Raw genomic sequence first — 19,596 nt, 5'->3', positions numbered from 1 at the left:
TGTTGCTCCCTAAATTCGTCTGTCTTTGTAATTGTTTGATTTTGCTGGGAAATGCCACTTGGGACCTAACTTCTTTTCCCTAGTCCTCACTTTTGTGGTTTGCTCGCAAAATGTACTGAGTTTGCCCCCACCAGGAAGAAATATTTGGCATTTTAGAACACTAGCACTTTTTTTTCCACCTTTTATGTGATACTAATTCCTCCCTATATTTTTCATTTAATGTGTTTCTGTTACACACAAAGACAGGAAGACAGAAAGACTAACACACACATAAATGTAGACTGGATAGTTTTACCATCACACTGCTCATTGAGAGGGAAACTGACTCAGGTATTCAGCTCTGATGAGCAGAGCTGTGCACTCAAAACCATGCGTATTAGACTAAATGGAAATGTGCCATTTTGTATATGCTCACTGACGTAACCCCATGTTGTGTAAGAGGACCCTCCACTGTATTTAAACGTGTTTATCTACCATACTCAACCATAAACTCCCTGAGAGGAAGGGCCATGTCAGAGAATCTTTGTTTTCCCTGTAGCATTGAACATACTTTCTTCCTGGCACATAGTAGATGTTTAGTAAATTAAGCAATAGTAATATATACCACATCGTCTTTATACAATGGTATATTACTCAGCCATAAAAAAGAATGAAATAATACCATTTGCAGCAATGTGGATGGACCAAGAGATGATCATACCAACTGGAGAAAGTCAGACAGAGAAGGACAAATATCATATGATATCACTTATATGTGGAATTAAAAAAAATGATACAAATGAACTTATTTACAAAAGAGAAATAGACTCACAGACATAGAAAACAAACTTATACTTACCAAAGGAGAAAGGGATGGAGAAGGGATAAATTAGGAGTTTGGGATTAGCAGATACAAACTACTATATATATAATAGGTAAACAACAACGATTTACTGTATAGCATAGGGAACTATATTCAGTATTCTGTAATAACCTATAAAGGAAAAGAATCTGAAAAAGTGAATATGTATATATATATATTCTAAATATATATATATATATATACTGAATCACTATGCTATACACCTGAAACTAACACAACATTGTAAATCAAATGTACTTCAATTTAAAAATAATAAAAATTTAAAAATAAAAAATAAAATTAAGATTAAATAATAATAGGAAAGTCACATCATGGTTCAAAAGTGTCCCTCATAACAGGTCAATTCTATTCCAAAAACTGATGTTTTATTTTAGCGTTTCTGGCACTAGAATATCAGAATATTTAGGTAATTAAGCTCAGAATTCAGGGGAAGAGAGTCACGCAATCTGCTTCCTGTATGGTGGACTCTGTTACCCATCTTATTTGCCTCCCTTTGCTAAGTGTCTGGAGGCTGCAGCCCTTTGCATAAGAAGTACGTATGCTGTTCTTTTCTGTATAAAACTGCTCCATCCTTTTTCCAAAGATGCTTCAAAGCACAGGTCATTTCAAATTTTAATGGTTTGGATTATTTTCCCTCAAAATGAGCACTCTTGTCTTTGGCCTTTGCGTTATAGCAGGATTTGTCTTTTGACATTTTTTTTTTCACACATCTAAGTTAGGCTGTAGGGCTATTGTATTGTAGCGTCCTTGCTTCATTGTAATGATCAGTCACAGGACATCAATGCGAAAGGAAATACTGAAGAAATGATTGGGTTTTCTTGTTAGTTTGGTTTTATAACCATACATACAACAAAGAATTTATCAGTGCTGTCCTTCAGCTCCCTCCTTTGATCAACATAATGCAGAGAACTAGGAAATCCGATAATAAGAGAAGACATTTGGCAGTCACTCAACAGTTTAGGGATGTACAAAAAATCAAGCCGAAATACAGATGCCTGGAGGCAGTCTTGAGTCCAGCAGACTTCCAGGAAGCCTGCAAATCACTCCTCCCTTCCTGCAGGCTGCCTTCTCTCTGTGCAACTTAGTTTTCCTTCTCTGATTTCGGACAACAGCCACAGAATATTCTGAAGCCTAAACAGAAAAAGCGGGGATTTATGGAAGGGTGATTCTTAAACATCTTCAACTGTTAAATCGGAGTAGAACTTCCGTGGAACCTGTGATTCCTGCACAAAGTGTTCACTTCTGCTGTTTAAAAATCACATTTGACTCACAGCTGGATCGTCTTTGAAAGAAGTTGGGTGTTACAACAAGCCATCTGTGTTTCAAGTGGGCTTTTGCGACAGTTATTCCGCAGAAATGTGAAATGCAGTGTGAGGTTACACTCTGACAGTGAGTCTCACTCGGCTCTTGCTGCCACACATCTGAACCAGGAGTTCTGGTGTGTATCATTTCCCCACATAAAGAACCATCTGAAGTTGGTAAATGTGTAAGTAGTTTACATAGAGAATTTACAGAGCCAGTAGCAACACAGAAGTATAAAATTAACTGTTGAAGATGGTAAAGGTGATACCAAAGGGGAAACGTGGGGGAGGGATAAATTAGGAGGTTGGGGTTAACCTGCACACACTAATACATATAAAATAAATAACCAACAAGGACCTTCTGTACAGCACAGGGAACTCAACTCAGTATCCTGTAATAACCTATATGGGAAAAGACTCTGAAAGAGAATGGCTATATGTGTACGTATAACTGAATCACTTTGCTGTACGTACACCTGAAACGAATACAACATCGTAAATCAACTATACTCCAATGTAAAATAAAAAATAAAAAATTAAATAAAAAAGATGATAAAGAGACTTTTAACAAAATTCAAATGGGTTGTCACACAGGGGTCTAGTTGAATGGCATAGGTCACAGACAAGCTGCCTACATATATGCTAAAGAAGACAAAACCAAAACCCTCTGGCACTTACCATTGTTTGTAGAACTCTGTCACAGTTTCTGAGTGTGTGTGTATATATATATATTTTTTTTTTCTTCTTTTTATAAAGTCACCAGGCTTGTAGTGCAATAAAAATAGCAAAACTTTAAAGTAACACACCAAGTTTAAAGCAGTCAGGAAAGCATTGACTAGATCTGCCAATGGAATGAGTGCATTTGGCGAATGACCTAATTAGCGTGGAGATGTTTTTTTCTCCCTGCTCTCTGCTTCCCGCTAATTGCAGAACTGCTGGCCTTCTCCCCTGACAAGGAAGGAAAACAAGGACAAGGGTGTGTGGAGAAAACAGTGACATTCAGTTTTCATTCATTGGAACCTGCTGCCAAACTTAATTATGTAATTGAGGCAGTGAGACCAGTGGCCTTTCAGCCACTCAGGCTGGCCTTTCCAGTGGGTCCCATTTTATTGAGGATTTTAGCAGTTACCATAAACCATTATTAGCTGGAGCTGAACTAATCTCCCTACCCTGCCCCTCACCAGATGTAGGTACAGAGGTTTCTGTTCCCAGGCTTGATGATTTGTCATTAAGGAAAGCAAATTGAAACCAAATTGGAGTTGGTTTATTCCTTCGTAAAAGCATCATTATTCTCTAGGGGAAGCTTCGTATTTCATTTTGTTCCCTTCTGATTGTGATGTAGTATATGCTGTCACGTAAAACTCAAGAATGCAATGTTTATTTCCAGAATCATGGGTTTTTTTTGTTTCTTTTTGGGGGGTGGGTGTTGCTTGAGACATTTTACCTCTACACATTCATTTTAATTAGTGAAAGTAAGTTAGTATGAGAAACACAAAACTCAGTGAAATGTTGTTTCTTTGTTTAGAACTTTGTTTCCCGGGAGCCTTCAGGAGAGGAGGTATTTTGTACTAAGGGGCCACTCCCCATGATGGCATGATGGCATGATGGCATGATGTCTTTTTGGAAAGACATTCTTCTCAAAGTTCACCCATATCTTCCCCAATTCAGACAAAGCTCGAGGTGTCTCCTGCCCTCACAGGGGTTTCTTTGTTTGGATTGGAGTTCAGCCCTGGAGATCAGCATCATGATTCTGTAATATCCTATGTGATGTGTGTAGTGGAAAAAACAGAGGAAGCTATGCTGTGATAGGGGCTGAGTGTCCTGAAATCCCTGTTGGCCTCCCTGGGTGGCAGCGTGGCTGAGCCAGAACCGTGGCTGCTTGGCATTTATATTGTTCTTTAGAGTCAAAATGTATTAACAGACATTTGTATTAGTTAATCTCCACTGTTGTCCCATGAAGTAACTTAGCATCTTTTAAACATGGTTTCAACTAATTTCAACAAATGTTCATTAAGCTCAGGCTGTGTCCCAGAAACAAAGATATACAAAGAAGTAACACCTGGTAACTGAGACTGCTCTATGTTCTTCCTTCCAGTTACAGTGAACAAAGGGTAAGGTCCCTCTTTTAGCAAAGCACAGCACTTCATTCATGTTCTAGAACCCCTCACCCTTCCGCCTTCTCAGAGCATTATTCTATAAATTATTCCCTTGTCTTCCTGAAGTTTTAATCTCTTGACTTCTGCTTGATCTTTCTTGCCGACATTCAAAAGTACCAAGAATAGTATCTGTCTCATAGTAGGGGCAACAAATAAATATTTGTTGAATAACGTAAATGAATGCTCAGCAGTACTGTACCCTGGTTTTACACTGAAGTCAGCTGGAGAACAGACCACACATGTGTGTGTGCAAACACCTTGGCCACATTCCCAAAGATACTGATTTCATTTTCCTGGGGGTGAGAAATAAGCATTGGTCATTTCTTTTAGCTCCCAAAGTGCGTCTAGCATGCAGCTAAGGTTGAAAACCATAGCATCTCCTATCTTACAACCAACAAACACAAATAGCTCCTTTGACCTCATATACCCCTTGGCCAAAGCTGGTTCTTAATTCTCCTTCCCAGAGGAGAATTTGGCAAAGAAGACTGTAAACACTCTCTTTACCTCCCTGTCTTACTCTTGCTCTTCAACTACTCAAGCACACTTCAGTTGCCACCACTGGCCTGTAGCCGAGCATGATAAGAATTCCATGATATACACTATTGTATATAAAATAGATAAACAACAAAGACCTACTCTACAGCACAGGGAACTATGTTCAATATCTTGTAATAGCCTGTAATGGAAAAGAATCTGAAGTTGTACACTTGATACTAACAAACACAGTATTAGAAATCGACTATGGTTAAGTTAAAAAAAGAAGTCCACGTTCCTAAAACACTGGATCTCTGAAGCTCCCATCTTGCTCTCACTGTCAGTGGCATCTGACACCGTCAATCTCTCTCTCCTGCTTGGGACACTTTCTTACCTTGGCTTTGAGGCATCTTCTTCCCTTTGTATTTCCTTCTTTCCCTCTTATTCTCCTTCAGCCTCCTTCGCAATTTCATTTTCTTATCTGACACTTAAATGGTGAAGTGAAGGCTGCAAACCTGGGCTCTTTGTTTCTACTTATACCAGGCACTTTTGTCTTTCTGTGTTTCTGTAAATCACATCTTGATGCTGTTGATCTCCTAGCTTATATTGCCAATCTTATTCCCTTTTCTGAGCACCAACATAATATATCCAGCTGCTACTTGACATTTTTACTTAGATTGTCTCACAGGCATTTACGGCTCTCCATGTGTCAAACCAGTATTTTAATTTTCCCTCTTCCCTGCTGTTTCCTCCTCTAGGCTCCCCATTTCTATAAATCACATCTCCACCCACCCATTGGCTTATGCTGAAAAAATAGTAGTAATCCTTGTCGCTTATGTCTCCCTTACTCCTACCCAGTCCATCCATCACTCGGTCCTGTTAATTCTGCCTCCAGAATATGACTGAGACCATCCACTCCATCCTGTCCCTTTCATGTCCAGTTGCCATTTGTCCAGATGGCTGTAATAGCCCCTAAGTTATCTCCCTGATTCCACTCTTGCTACCTGCCTCCCCCACAAACTATACCATCTTCAGGACAAGCCAGCTACAGTGATATTTTAAGAAATGCAGGTCATCCCATGCCACTGCTTCCTTAAAACTTTCAATTATGAACAATCAATCATCACATTCTGTTGTATAGGATCTCCTTTTCTTGTGGGGAAAGCAGACCAATTTGTAATTATAGATTCATTTGTATGCTTATTTGTTTTATGTCCATCTCCCAACTCGACTATAAGCTGCATAAGGGTGGGAACTGGGTCTATCTTTTTTTGTCACTACACTGTACCCTGTACCTGGCAAAATGCCTGACATTGAATTTTATTATTGAATGAAAGAATGAGCCTGTGAACAGATGAGGAAGATAGACCAAAGCGTGCAGTAGGAGAGGTGCCTTGTCAAACCTCACATAGCCCGTTTTGCTGAGAACTCAACCACCTCATGAATAAGTGTACTGACTGAATGGGCTGGGTTGAATCCTTTTGTGGGATTGTTTTCTTTCAGGTGCTAACCTCAAAGTCTAAGGGATTTTCAAGAATTGTGTCCTCTTTCTGGTGGGTTTCGGGGGCTTCTAGAAATAGTTAGCAAAGTAAGGTTATAAAACAATTCATTGTACCATGTATTTGGAAAGGGCCTTTGCGGACTTGGCTTCAAATCCCGGCACTGCCCATTAAGCAGCTCGTAATTTGGGGCCAGTCCTGTCACCTGGCTTGAGCTGCAGTTTCTCTGTGTATATACGTGAACGGGCATGAGGACAATGGTACGTGTATTATTATCATTTCATCAGGTGTCAACACATCACCCTCCCAGGGCAGTCGCTGGCACATAGGAGATAAAGTCTGTATTTTAGTTTTATCTTCTGCTCCTCCAACTCTACTTCTTGACTTATTTTGCTCTTTTTCCTCTTTTTCTTTTTGCTTTTTCCCTCATCTTACTCATCTTAGTGGGTGGTAATACTCATATTACTCACATAGTTTGAATTTTGTGGAAAGAGGGGAATTAGCAGTACACACAGAGCAAGCTTCCGTTTGGATTCGAAATACAAACTTCCCAGCTTCTCTGCCCAGCTCTTCAAGAGCATTTGATGGTACACTGATTTGTAACAAGTTCATTTTAGGTTAACATGCTGGGAGGGAGAAAAAGAAGAAGAGATTCAAGGGGAGAAAATTAAAAAGTTAATTACAAGAAACAACTTGGTAATTGAATTCCCTTTCGCTCTTTGGCTATTTGGTGGTGGTGGTGGGGAGGTGGGTTGGTCACAGTGCATGGTGTAGCAGCTCCCCTCAAAACTTCTAAATAAGACAAGCATGGGAATATGGAGCAGATCCCTGCCGGACAGCTGAGGAGAGGAGCAGGATATGCATGGCGGGCATTAAGTGCCAAACACTCATTCTTGAACATTTCTATTTTGAAATATTCTTGGCAGCTGAAATTACTGTTAGGCTAAGCCCTGAACTAATGTCAGCTATTTTATGGGCATGCAAAACCCCCTTTTCATTTATTCTGTTTTACTGGCTATTTTTTTGGCCTCACTTTGTACACACACACACACACACGCACACACACACACACACACACACACAGAGGCACACAATCAGAGAACAGTATAGGCAACTCTTGTAACCTTTTCAGGTTATATTTAAGTACCAAAGAAGTGATATGGGTCTTTTGCTTCTTATTTTTAAAAGATGCTTGAATATTTATCTACTCAGTCTTTATCACATGAACTTTTTGGCCAGTCCAATATTTACTCCCTCTATATCACAGTTTCCTTAATAGTCAAAATCATTTATTTAGGATGTTATCTTTGAGAGAGACAAGGTCTGTAATGCATTAACACAGGCTTGGAAATCAACTGGAACTAGGTTTGAACCTCCTTGGACTCATTCATAACCTTCAAACGTAATCAACATGCACTTATTGAATGTCTACTGAATACAAGGAACTGTTGAGATTGCTGGTACTAACTTCATACAGGTTCTATCACAGCTTTTATTACCATCAATTTTTTTTTGAGGTTTAGAAAATTAACTTTTGAGATAAACTTTTTTATATTTTTCAGCATTTTGTGTTTCTCATTCTTACAGCAAATCCATTGAAGAAAGAAGAACATGGTTAAATAATGCTACCTTATTCACCAAGTCAGTCTAAATCAGCTTGCTGATTACATACCCAAACTCCAAAGCAAACTCTAGAAAATAAGCGAGTTGCTATTTTATGTTTAATGATATTGTGGTATCTTTCCTGACATGTTAAGGGCCATAGATTGAGATCTGTGTTTCAACCAGGGTCATGAATGCAATTCCATCAGTGTGACAGAGATGCGGTACTAACCAGGGTCTTTGTGTGTTCACAGGGTATGGTTTTGTAGATTTTGACAGTCCGGCAGCTGCACAGAAAGCGGTAGCATCTCTCAAAGCAAATGGCGTTCAGGCACAGATGGCCAAGGTAAGAATGGTGTTTCAATTTTGATATTTTTTTCTTTTGTGATCATATATTTTTTCATTGCCATGAGCTGAATTGGAATTGGAGTTTGCCACAATTTGGATTATGTTTACTTGTTAGGGAAATAAGAAACCTCGTGATAGGCTTGGCTTGGAAGAATCTGGGTGGTTTACTTCATTGATTCTTTGTGTGTATTTATTAATATTCTCTTTTATTATGGTAACCTCATTAGTGCTTTAAAGGCACTTGTGAAGTGCTCTCTTTTACCCCAGACCAGAGGGTGTGCGTGTGCACATGTGTGTATCTGGGGCTTTCACCAGTAAACGGCTTTGGAGGAGTGCAGGTCTCAGTAAGATGTCTTTGATAAACTACGTGTTGAAACTTGCTCACTCTCCTGCTGGGGAGAGCCGATCACTGAATGATGGGCTGGTCTTATCTGTGCAGGGGAATGAGTTTAACCCAAGTATATGTTGTCTGTATGACTAGAATTTCACTTTGGCCTTTTTAAGTAGAATTTTCCTAGATAATAATTTCCTAGATATTAATAATTTTCAATACACTGTTATTGTTTTGTAAAACAAGTAGTCTGGAACTTGGTACCTGAAATTATAATGCATTTTTATATTCAGGAAAATAAGTAAGATCACTTATAATAGTTTTGTATCCTGATTGCAGTGGTAATTACAAGAATCTACACATGATAAAATGACGTAGAACTATATACACATATTGTGCACACAATGTCAACTTCCCGGTTTTGATATTGTACTAAAATTATGTAAGATATAACCTTTGAGGAAACTGGGTGGAGGGTACAGGGGATCTCTCTATACTGTCTTCCTGTAAATCTATGGTTATTTCCAAGTAAAAAGTTTAAAAAATGAGGTATAGGGATGCTTAGTACATATTTGTTTTAAAATATTGGTCATTTTGGAATTATTCACATGCAACTTAAGTTTTCTGATTACTGTTAGTGAATGTGTTGATCTTTGAATTCTCAAAAGTTAGGTAGAAAAGCCAATAGATCTTGAAATCCTGATCTAATGCATTTATGCCATATTTATGTATATGCTTACTCTTAACTACTCCCACAGAGAGCTGAGTTATATTGACTAAGTTGTCAAATTTTTGGTCGTTTGGATTTTATTATAATTGCTAAAATTCTCTGATGACGTTTTCCAATTTCAGCATCCGATAACTAGAGGTGGTATATTTTGTCTTCATCTCCAGTTGTGTTCTAGCAAGCTGATACCTCCCCTATCTGTTAACCTTTTGTTGTGGGTCACTTGCCTTAGAGATTACTTTGGTGGACTCATTGCCCTTTATGACACACTAATTGTTTTTCAAGGTGGGATAAATTAGAATTTGAAATCTTTCAGCTGTGTAATCTATTTCTCATCATGATTGTGCCTGGAAGTTTTGAATTTGGTCATGAACTAAGATTGATGAAATTAATCTTTGTAATTAACAAGGGAATTACATACATGTCTTGGTTTAAAGGTTACTTGACAAAAGAGTCAAGCTACTTGGCAACTTAAGTAGTAGTTTCTTATACCTAGCAAACAAATGATAAAATATAATAGTTAGGTGTATGCAAAATGTACATTGAATTTCGATTGAAAGGCAGAACCTATTGACAAGAAGATAATAAACATGCTTAAGAAAAACCCTTGTTATTGGCATGTCTTTGATCTATTCTCTGGATACACTGCCAAATTTTGAAAACTGCTAGACTGTGGCAGTTTAGAAATAATGATTACAGTCTGTAAAATCTCCACTGTTTCAAATGTCCTCAGAACACACATACAAACACATGTATATATGTAGTGTTATTTGGTGCATAAAAACCACTTGCATCTTGCACAAAAGGAAAAGAAAGTTGTTTGATTATATAGCTACTGAGGATCCATTGTGAATCTTTCCCCTCTGTTTCTGAGCATTTTAGTACACAAGGAATCTCTGTGTGTGTGTGTGTCTCTGTTTCTGTCTCTCTCTCTTTTCTCTATTTTATACACACACACACACACACACACACACACACACACACCCCAATCACTGAAATCTCATCTAGATAGGAAGCTATCAAAGGGAAAATATTTTAAAGTGCCTCTAAAAACTAATTAATTATAGTCAGCATCTTGACCCTTGCCCATGCCCACTGTACACAGTTAGGACGTTCCAACTGGGATGCTTAAAGGCACTTCTTTTATTTCTGGAGTTGCTTACAGGTCTCTACCATATCAATTATGCTGTCTTTGGAGGAGATTCTTATTCCCTTTTTCCTCACTGATTTTGAATCTAAAGCCCAGAGCTGTAGATCCACATCTGCCTACTGCAAAACTTTGAGCAGTAAATGACTCAGTAATTGAACTACCCAGAAGCAAATAAATAGCCTCCCTTTGACGATGAAGTGGAACAAGCTTGACCACCTGTATTAGCAGATTTCTCACTGAGCTATTGGATTTCATGGCCTTTTTCCCTTTGTCCCGGTGATAACTGTTATTTATTATCATATAAACCTACAGTCTGCAGGGCGTGGGAAACTTGCGCTATATTTTTTGCCATTTAAGTATCTACTGAGTCGCCGCCTGCATCCTTGTTCTTGTCAATATCCTACTATGCAGGCTGTGGGGCCAGATTTTAATGACCCCAGGATTTTCAAGTAAAAATGCCACAAATAACCTAGGTTCCTAATAGTAACCTGGAGCAAACATGAAATACTCCAAGTGAATCGCTTTATTTAGCTAACTTACTCCAATGTGTGCATATGAAAAATTCAATTGATTTGTCAACGAAGAGGAGTTAAACAATAAATCATCCTGTAAGTGGTAATTGATTAATAATGTATAACCATTAACACAGACTAACATTTTCTGTGTACTTGCTGTCCTGCCAAAAAGGGTTTTTAAGGATCAAAGGATATGTTTCTTTTAGGAGAGCAGATTTAAAATATTTTATTAATACATAGAGATTAAGAGCATAGGTTTGGAGAGAGATAAACTTGGCTTTGAATCTCATACCACCTGGCTGTATGACCTTGGCTAAGTTATTTAAATATCTCTGAAGTCCTCCAATAATAATACTTAGGTTATAGGACTGCTGTAAAAATCAACTAAAAAAATAACACAAAGAATTTAGTATAGTGTTTAGATTATATTACAATTCAATACATGTTTATTCAATAAATATTGTTATGCATTAAATTCAAATTTGTTACTGAAGTTCTTGTAAATCCCGATGTATGCTTTAAGTGTTACTTTATTTAAAACTTTTCTGAGAAATACAATCAGTAGGATCAATCAACGCACATTTTTATTGCTTGCAAAGTGCCAGGCACTGTGCTAGGTGTTGGAGAATCAAGATTGAATAAAACTTTTTTCCTATTCTGGATTTTCAGCATATAACTTATGTCCCGGGATTGCTACAGCTCCGAATTAAAAGTATTGCCTGTTGCTGTTCTTGCCAATTTTAGGGTATTTACAAGAAAGTCGTTTGCCAAGGAATATGTCTCAAGCATAAAAGGAAAAGAGCTGATAAAAAACCCAGCTGGTGATAGCTTACCTTCTAGGTGTTTATTTTACTCATGAATAAGAAATCTGTAGAAAGGCAATGAAGGGTGAATGTTTTGGGTGCCATCAAGGGTCAAGGCTACTCTGTGATTCTTTACATATGGCTTTCATCCACACATTTGCATGTTCTTTTCTAAAGTGCCCCTTACTGTATCCACATTTAAGCCCGGAAAAGGAAAAGGGCAAAAGGCTGAAGGATCGTAAGCCTGATTCTGAAATTTTAAAAGCTTTTCCAGAATCCTAGCAGGAACTTATGTTTACATCTCAGTGGCCAAAACTGAGTCATATGGTTTTCCTGTTAGCTGCAAGAGATTCTAGGATCACGAACATTTTAGCTTCTTGGCCTCTAGTAGCGAAAATTAAGAATCGTTTATCTCCCTGGCTCTCCAACATCCACAGACCCATTCTTCCCATTTATACATTTTGGGTGGCATGCATTCATTCTTTCCTGAGGGGAGCCCAGCTCAAAACCTCACCCTGTCATTCTATCCGGGGATGCCATCGTCTCCAACAGGCCCAGACTTAGCTGCTCCTCTTGGCTTAGCAACTCATAGCTTTAAAAAACAAGTTGCCTGTCTGTACTCTCACAATATAGAACAACAGAGAAACAAGAGGAAGCAAAAATCCAAGGGAAAACTACCACTTGGGTACAGAGAGAATGGAATACAAACAGAAATCACTGATAGCTGATACATATCACATTCTGCTGGGCAGGAGCAAAGTTTGTGCTTTGTCAGTGTAGGAGGCTCCTTGGTTAGCTGACTGCATCACCCATGCCTGCCATCCAGACTGATCTCCCTTGCCCACTGCTCCCCAGGGCCTCTGGAGGCCTTCTCAGAGGGCTGCACAGCTTTAGGAACTGAGTTTTCCTGGGTGTAAATTTGGAGGCTCTGGAATGGCTCTACATACTCTACAGTCACCAATTATCATCACCGGCCAAGCCTTGAGTAACCTCAAGCTTAGCAGGCTTCTTTCTTACCTGCTTTCTGTCAGTTCCAAGCATGAGGAAACAGAACACATCTGTTTCCCCTACAGGGAAGGAGTCACCCCCTCCTCAGGGCCTTTATATAAGGCTTTATCAGGTCTATAACTGTGACCACCATTCCAGTTACCAAAGGTGGTTCACCCCACAGTGGAATATGTAGAATAAATCAAAGTTAAGCAATCACCAAAGAGACCAGGTGTCCAAGAGGATGTCAGACCATCAGGAATAGTGTAAATATACTGTGTCAACCATTAGGATAATGTAAAAATAGCATGTCAACCATTGTAGAGAACCAGATTGGTACAAGAGGAAAGGAATTCTTTTTTTATAAATCAATGACCTTAATAGTAGTTCTTTTGAGGAAAAATCATTTTGAGATCAGAAGAGATAAAAATTTAAAAAATTAATGAATATAGGAAAATAAATTATGTAAATTCAAATATGTATATGCATACAATTAAATTTTTAAAAATGCATCGCCTCTGTGGAGTCCTAACAGTTATATTCCAGTAGGAGAATTTTAGCTAATGAAGGAAGGACCTATTCCATAGAATACCCTAGACAATTTTTTTTGAAGTTCAGCCACTAACCTCATGATGTTGTCTATAAGAGCTACTCTTCTGAATGCAGAGGCACATACGAGGCTTCCTCAGCCAGACTCTTGTGGCCTATGACAATATTAACATTGCTTTTACCCTGCTTTTATTGCTTGCTTTTAGCATTTCTAGGCATATGGGAGTAAGCAGGCTGTGTAGCCTCCAGGGGTCACTACATGTGTGGGGCCTACTGGTAAACCTGCCAGACAAGGCAGCTTCTCCAAGACTCTCATGTAGGAGGGATAGAGGCCTTGTTCAAGGGAAATTTCAGTAGCCGATAGGGAAGATAGTTCCTGTGTCTGGGTTGCATTCTTTTTGATGCTAATGTGAATGGGATTGTTTTCCTTATTTCTTTTTCAGGTATTTTGTTATTAATGTATAGACAAACAACTGATTTCTATATGTTGATTTGGTATCTCACAACTTTACTAAAGTCATTTATTAGTTCAAACAGTTTTTCAGTGGAGTCTTTAGGGATTTCTGTATACAACATCGTATGATCTGTAAACAAAGACAATTTTACTCATTCCTTTCCAATTTGGATGCCTTCTCTTTTTTTCGCCTAATTGCTCTGGCTAAGACTTCTAGCACTATATTCAAGAGAGTGGTGAGTGTGCCCACCTGTGTCTTGTTTCCGATCTTAAAGGAAAAACTCTGAAGCTTTACCATTGAGTATGATGTTAGCAGTGGGCTTGTCATGTACAACTTTTATTATGTTGAAGTATGTTCCTCCTGTACCCAGTTTGTTTCGAGTTTGTCATGAAATGATGTTGTATTTTGTTTACTGCTATAACTTCTCTTAGAACTGCTTTTTTGCATCCAGTGAGTTTTGTCATGTTGTGTTTCTATTTTTGATATTTCGGGATTTTTTTATTCTACTTTTGATTTCTTCTTTGACCAATTGATTCTTAAGGAGTATGTTGTTTAATTTCCACATATTTGTGAATTTTCCAGTTTTCCTTCCATTATGGACTTCTAGTTTCATAACACTATAGATGAAAAATATACTTGGTGTGATTTCAATTTTCTTAAATATACTTAGATTTATTTATTTATCTGACCTATCTTAGAGAATGTTTCTTGTGTGTTCAAGAAGAGTGTGTATCCTGCTACTGTCAGGTGGAATATTTTATATCTGTTAGGTCTGTTTGATCTAAGGTATAGTTTAAGTCCAATATCTCCTTATTGATTTTCTATCTGGATGATCTATTTGTTGTGGAAAGTGGGATAATGAAGTCCCCTGCTATTATTGTATTATACCTATTTCTTCCTTCAGAAATTAGGATTTGCTTAATATAATGTTGGTGCTCTGATGTTGGTGCATATATATTTATGATTGTTACATATTTTTGATGAATTGACCCCATTTATCATTATATAATGACCTTCTTTGTCTCTTGTTACTATTTTTCGCTTAAAGTTTACTTTGTTTAGCATAAGTATAGGTATTCCTGTTCCCTTTTGATTTCACTTGCATTGAATATATTTTTCCATTCCTTTACTTTGAGAGTATGTGTGTCCTTAAAATTGAAGTGAATTTCTTGTAGGCAGTAGTTAGCTAGGTCTTTTAATCCATTCAGCCCCTCTATGCCCTTTGATTAGAAAATTTAAACCATTTACAATTATAGTAATTATTGATAGGTAAGGACTTATTGTCATCTTATTAATTGTTCTAGCTGCTTTGTAATGCCCTTTTTCCTTTCTTCTCTTGCTGCCTTCCTTTGTGAATTGATAATTACATGTCGTGGTATGCTTTGATTCCCTTTTCTTTATCTTTTGTGTATCTATGGTGGGTTTTGCTTTGTTTTGAAGCTTACATAAAATATCTTATAATGGTCTATTTTATCCTGATAACAACTTAACTTCAATTGCACACAAAAACTCTTTTTCTCCCTTCCTTTTATATTTTTGATGTCACAATTTACCTCTTTTTGTATGGTGTATTCATTAACAAATTGCTATAGATACAGTTGTTTTTAATACCTTTGTTCTTTAACACTAGAGTTTGGTGGTTAACATGCCACCATAATTACAGTATTATTCTAAATTTGACTACATGCTTACCTTTACCAATACATTGTATATTTTCATATGTTTTCATGTTACTTTCATTTCAGCTTGAAGAACCTCTTTGTGTGTGTAAGGCAAGTCTAGTAGTGATGAACTCCCTCAGCTTTATTTTGTGAGGAAATCTTTATCTTGCCTTCACTTCCAAAGGACAACTTTGCCAGACAGAGTATTCTTGGCTGGCAGGTTTTTATTTCTTTTACTACTTTGAATATATGTTGCCTCTCTCTCCTGGCTTGTAAGATTTCTTCTGAGAAATTTGCTGATAGCCTTATCAGGGTTACCCTCTAAATTACCAGACTCTTATCTCTTTCTGCTTTTAAGATTCTCTTTGTCTTTGATTTTTGACAGTTTCATCATAATGTGTCTTAGAGAAAATCTTTTAAGTTTATTTGATGACCTATGAGCTTCATGAAACATATCTAAATCTCTCCTCAGATTTGGGAAGGTCTCCATCATTATTTCTTTGAATAAGTTTTTTGCCGCCTTCTCCCTCTCTTCTCCTTCTGGGACTTCAGTAATTTGCAGACTCTTTTTCTTATGGTAATCCATTGTTCACTTATGCTATCTTTACTTTTTATTCTTCTTTCTTTGTTCTCCTGGATAATTTCAAAAGTCCTGTCTACTTCACAGTTCAGCTTCCCAGATTCTTTCTTCTGCTTGATACATTCTGCTTCTGGTAGTCTCTATTGCATTTCATTTCATTTATTGTATTCTTCAACTCCGACACATGGTTTGGTGCTTTTTAAGTGACTTTTATATATTTGTGTTCTCATTTTGTTTGTGTATTATTTTCCTGATTTCATTCAGTTGTCTTTCTGTATTTTCTCATGGATCATTGATCTTCTTTAAAAGAGCTATTTTGAATTTTTTGTTCAGTAAATTGCAGATGTCCGTATTGTTGCGGTTGGAGATTTTTGTGACCCTTTAGTGATGTCATGTTTCCTTGATTTCTCATGTTCCTTGATGTCTCCTATTGCTGTCTTTGCATTTGAAGTGGCAGTCACCTCCTTTAGCCTTTACTGAGTATAAGATAGAAGCACATTCCTTCAGCCCTGCTAGGGTTTCTGAGACTTTCTTAGACTTTATGTGGATATACCTGACCACACTTCTTGCTTCCTTTTTTGGTAGAGTTCTCAAGCTTGTTGCCTTCTTTTGATCCTATGACACACTATCTGGGTGCTGACAGCCTCTCTTTTGCTTTCTCCAGGGTGAAGCTAAAGCTCAAGTCTGTGGTGTCTTCCTGGCCTGTAGGTTCAAGTTTACTTTCTGTGTGTGCTAACTAGCCATCTGCCAAAACTCACTTTTGTCATCTCCAGGAGTGCACAGTGAGGTGGTGGGTGTGGATGAGGTGGTCAGAGTTATGAGGCAGGCAGGGTGTCCCTAGTGCCTTGTGAGTAGACTTCTTGATGGAGTTCACAGTGCAGTTAGTAGGATCCTCATCCCTTTAACACCCTTTGAAACTCCTATCTGCCACTCTCTCAACCTCTTTCACACCTCAGTCAAGCAGCTCAGTATTCTGGATGTGACAAGGGAAAAATGTGTCCCCCATAGCTGGGGAATCTGGGTATGCACACACCTGGCTCATCCTCCTCCTTGGGTGAAATCACAGGCCAAGATGGTCTCTCTTGGCACTAAACTGTGCCACTTTGGGGGAGGACTGGCATAAGTAAAGTCAATTTTTTTCTCTCACCCTCTCCAGTGCATCCAAACTTGTATTCTTTTGCTCCAACTGTGTGCTGGAACTTTTCCACTGGAAACCCGGACTTCAATGAAGACTCTCTCTTTCATGAGGGATTATCTAAGACATTGTTTTCAGGGGCTTCTGGACTATAGCTGAGAGGGGCTGGTGGCAATTCATGGGTGACTACAGCATCTACAGCTGGGATTGGGATCTGTATGCATATTACCTGATGCATGGCTGGGTGAGACTTCTTCCAGGTACTTTGCTGGATCCCACAGCTCCTACAAAGGCACTTTTGTCTGTGGATGGCTGCCAAATTGTTGTTGAGAGGGTGATATGGGTGCGAAATGTCTTATATGGTCATGTTGTGACATCACTCTCTGGCTATTTAATTTCTAAAGTAAAAAAGCACACTGGACAGAATCATTAATACAGTGGACTTCTGAATCTTTTAGAGTTTCTGACTTACATGGTAGTAGCAATGAATTTTTTTTTGAATGAATGAATGAACAAATGAATAACCAGTGTTGTTTTCTTTTCTCTTTTTTCTTTTTTAATTTAGTGTTTATGTTTTGTACCTTTTTTTCTATTAGTTATCTATTTTATACATATTAGTGTATATATGTCAATCCTCATCTCCCAATTCATCCCCCCCCCACTTTCCACCCTTGGTGTCCATATGTTTGTTATTTACATCTGTGTCTCTATTTCTGCCTTGCAGATCAGTTCATCCACACCATTTTTTGAGATTTCACATATATGAGTTAATATACCATATTTGTTTTTCCCTTTCTGACATACTTCACTCTGTATGACAGTCTCTAGTCCATCCACATCTCTACAAATGACTCAATTTTATTCCTTTTTATGGCTGAGTAATATTCCATTGTATATATGCACCACATCTTCTTTATCCATTCACCTATTGATGGACATTTAGGTTGCTTCCATGACCTGGCTGTTGTAAGTAGTGCTGCAATGAACATTGGGGTGCATGTGTCTTTTTGAATTATGGTTTTCTCTGCGTATATGCCCTGTAGTGGGATTGCTGGGTCATATGGTAATTCTATTTTTAGCTTTTTAAGGACCCTCCATACTATTCCCACAGTGGCTGTATAAATTTACATTCCCACCAACAGTGCAAGAGCGTTGCCTTTACTCCACACCCTCTCCAGCATTTATTGTTTGTAGATTTTCTGATGATGCCCATTCTAACCAGTGTGAGGTGGTACCTCATGGTAGTTTTGATTTGCATTTCTCTAATAATTAGTGATGTTTAGAATCTTTTCATGTGCCTCTTGGCCATCTGTATGTCTTCTTTGGAGAAATGTGTATTTAGGTCTTCCACCCATTTTTGGATTGGGTTGTTTGTTTTTTTGATATTGAGCTGCATGAGCTGTTAATATATTTTGGAGATTAATCCTTTGTCCATTGATTCATTTCCAAATATTTTCTTCCATTCTGAGGGTTGTTTTTTGTTTTGTTTATACTTTCCTTTGCTGTGCAAAAGCTTTTAAGTTTCATTAGTTCCCATTTGTTTATTTTTGCTTTTATTTCCATTACTCTAGGAGGTGGGTCAAAAAAAGATCTTGCCATGATTTATGTCAAAGAGTGTTCTTCCTATGTTTTCCTCTAAGAGTTTTATAGTGACTGTCCATTTTGAGTTTATTTTGGTGTGTGGTATTAGGGAGTATTCTAATTTCATTCTTTTACATGTAGCTGTCCAGTTTTCCCAGCACCACTTACTGAAGAGGCTGTCTTTTCTGCATTGTATATCGTTGCCTCCTCTGTCATAGCTTAGGTGACCATAGGTCTCCAGCAGCATTTTTTTCCCCAAGATTTCTTTGGTTATTCAGATTCTTTTGTGTCTCCATACAGATTTTAAGATTTTTTGTTCTAGTTCTGTAAAAAAAAAAAAAAAAAAAAAAAAAAAATTGCCATTGGTAATTTGATAGGGATTGCATTGAATCTGTAGATTGCTTTGGGTAGTTACTCATTTTCACAATATTGATTCTTCCAATCCAAGAACATGACATATCTCTCCATCTGTTTGTGTCATCTTTGATTTCTTTCATCAGTATCTTAGTTTCCTGAGTACAGGTCTTGTACTTCCTTAGGTAGGTTTATTCCTAGGTGTTTTATTATTTTTGTTGTAATGGTGAATGGAATTGTTTCCTTAATTTCTCTGTCTGATCTTTTGTTGTTGGTGTATAAGAATGGAAGAGAATTCTGGGCATTAATTTTGTATCCTGCTACTTTTCCAAATTCAGTGATGAGCACTAGTAGTTTTTTGGTGGCATCTTTAGGATTTTCTATGTATAGTATCATGTCATCTGTAAACAGTGACAGATTTACTTCTTCTTTTCCAATTTGTATTCCTTTTATTTCATTTTCTTCTCTAATTGCCATGGCTAGGACTTCCAAAACTATGTTGAATAATATTGGTGAAAGTGGGCAT

The 19,596-nt window shown here is 37.8% G+C and overlaps 1 protein-coding gene across 7 annotated transcripts in view; it reads left to right on the top strand.

The window, feature by feature from the left end:
* The window catches only part of RBMS3 (RNA binding motif single stranded interacting protein 3), a 707,061-nt gene that overhangs the window by 290,429 nt on the left and 397,036 nt on the right, over positions 1–19,596 (top strand). For all 7 annotated transcript variants that reach the window (XM_057698459.1, XM_057698462.1, XM_057698461.1 and 4 more), the window contains exon 4: positions 8,149–8,240. In XM_057698459.1, the coding sequence (XP_057554442.1) occupies positions 8,149–8,240 (92 nt within the window). The remainder of the gene's footprint in view (positions 1–8,148; positions 8,241–19,596) is intronic.

Source organism: Hippopotamus amphibius, chromosome 11 (genome assembly GCF_030028045.1).
Source record: "Hippopotamus amphibius kiboko isolate mHipAmp2 chromosome 11, mHipAmp2.hap2, whole genome shotgun sequence".
Taxonomy (NCBI): domain Eukaryota; kingdom Metazoa; phylum Chordata; class Mammalia; order Artiodactyla; family Hippopotamidae; genus Hippopotamus; species Hippopotamus amphibius.
Note: the sequence above shows the minus strand (reverse complement) of the source record. Positions and strands in the feature narration are given on the sequence as shown.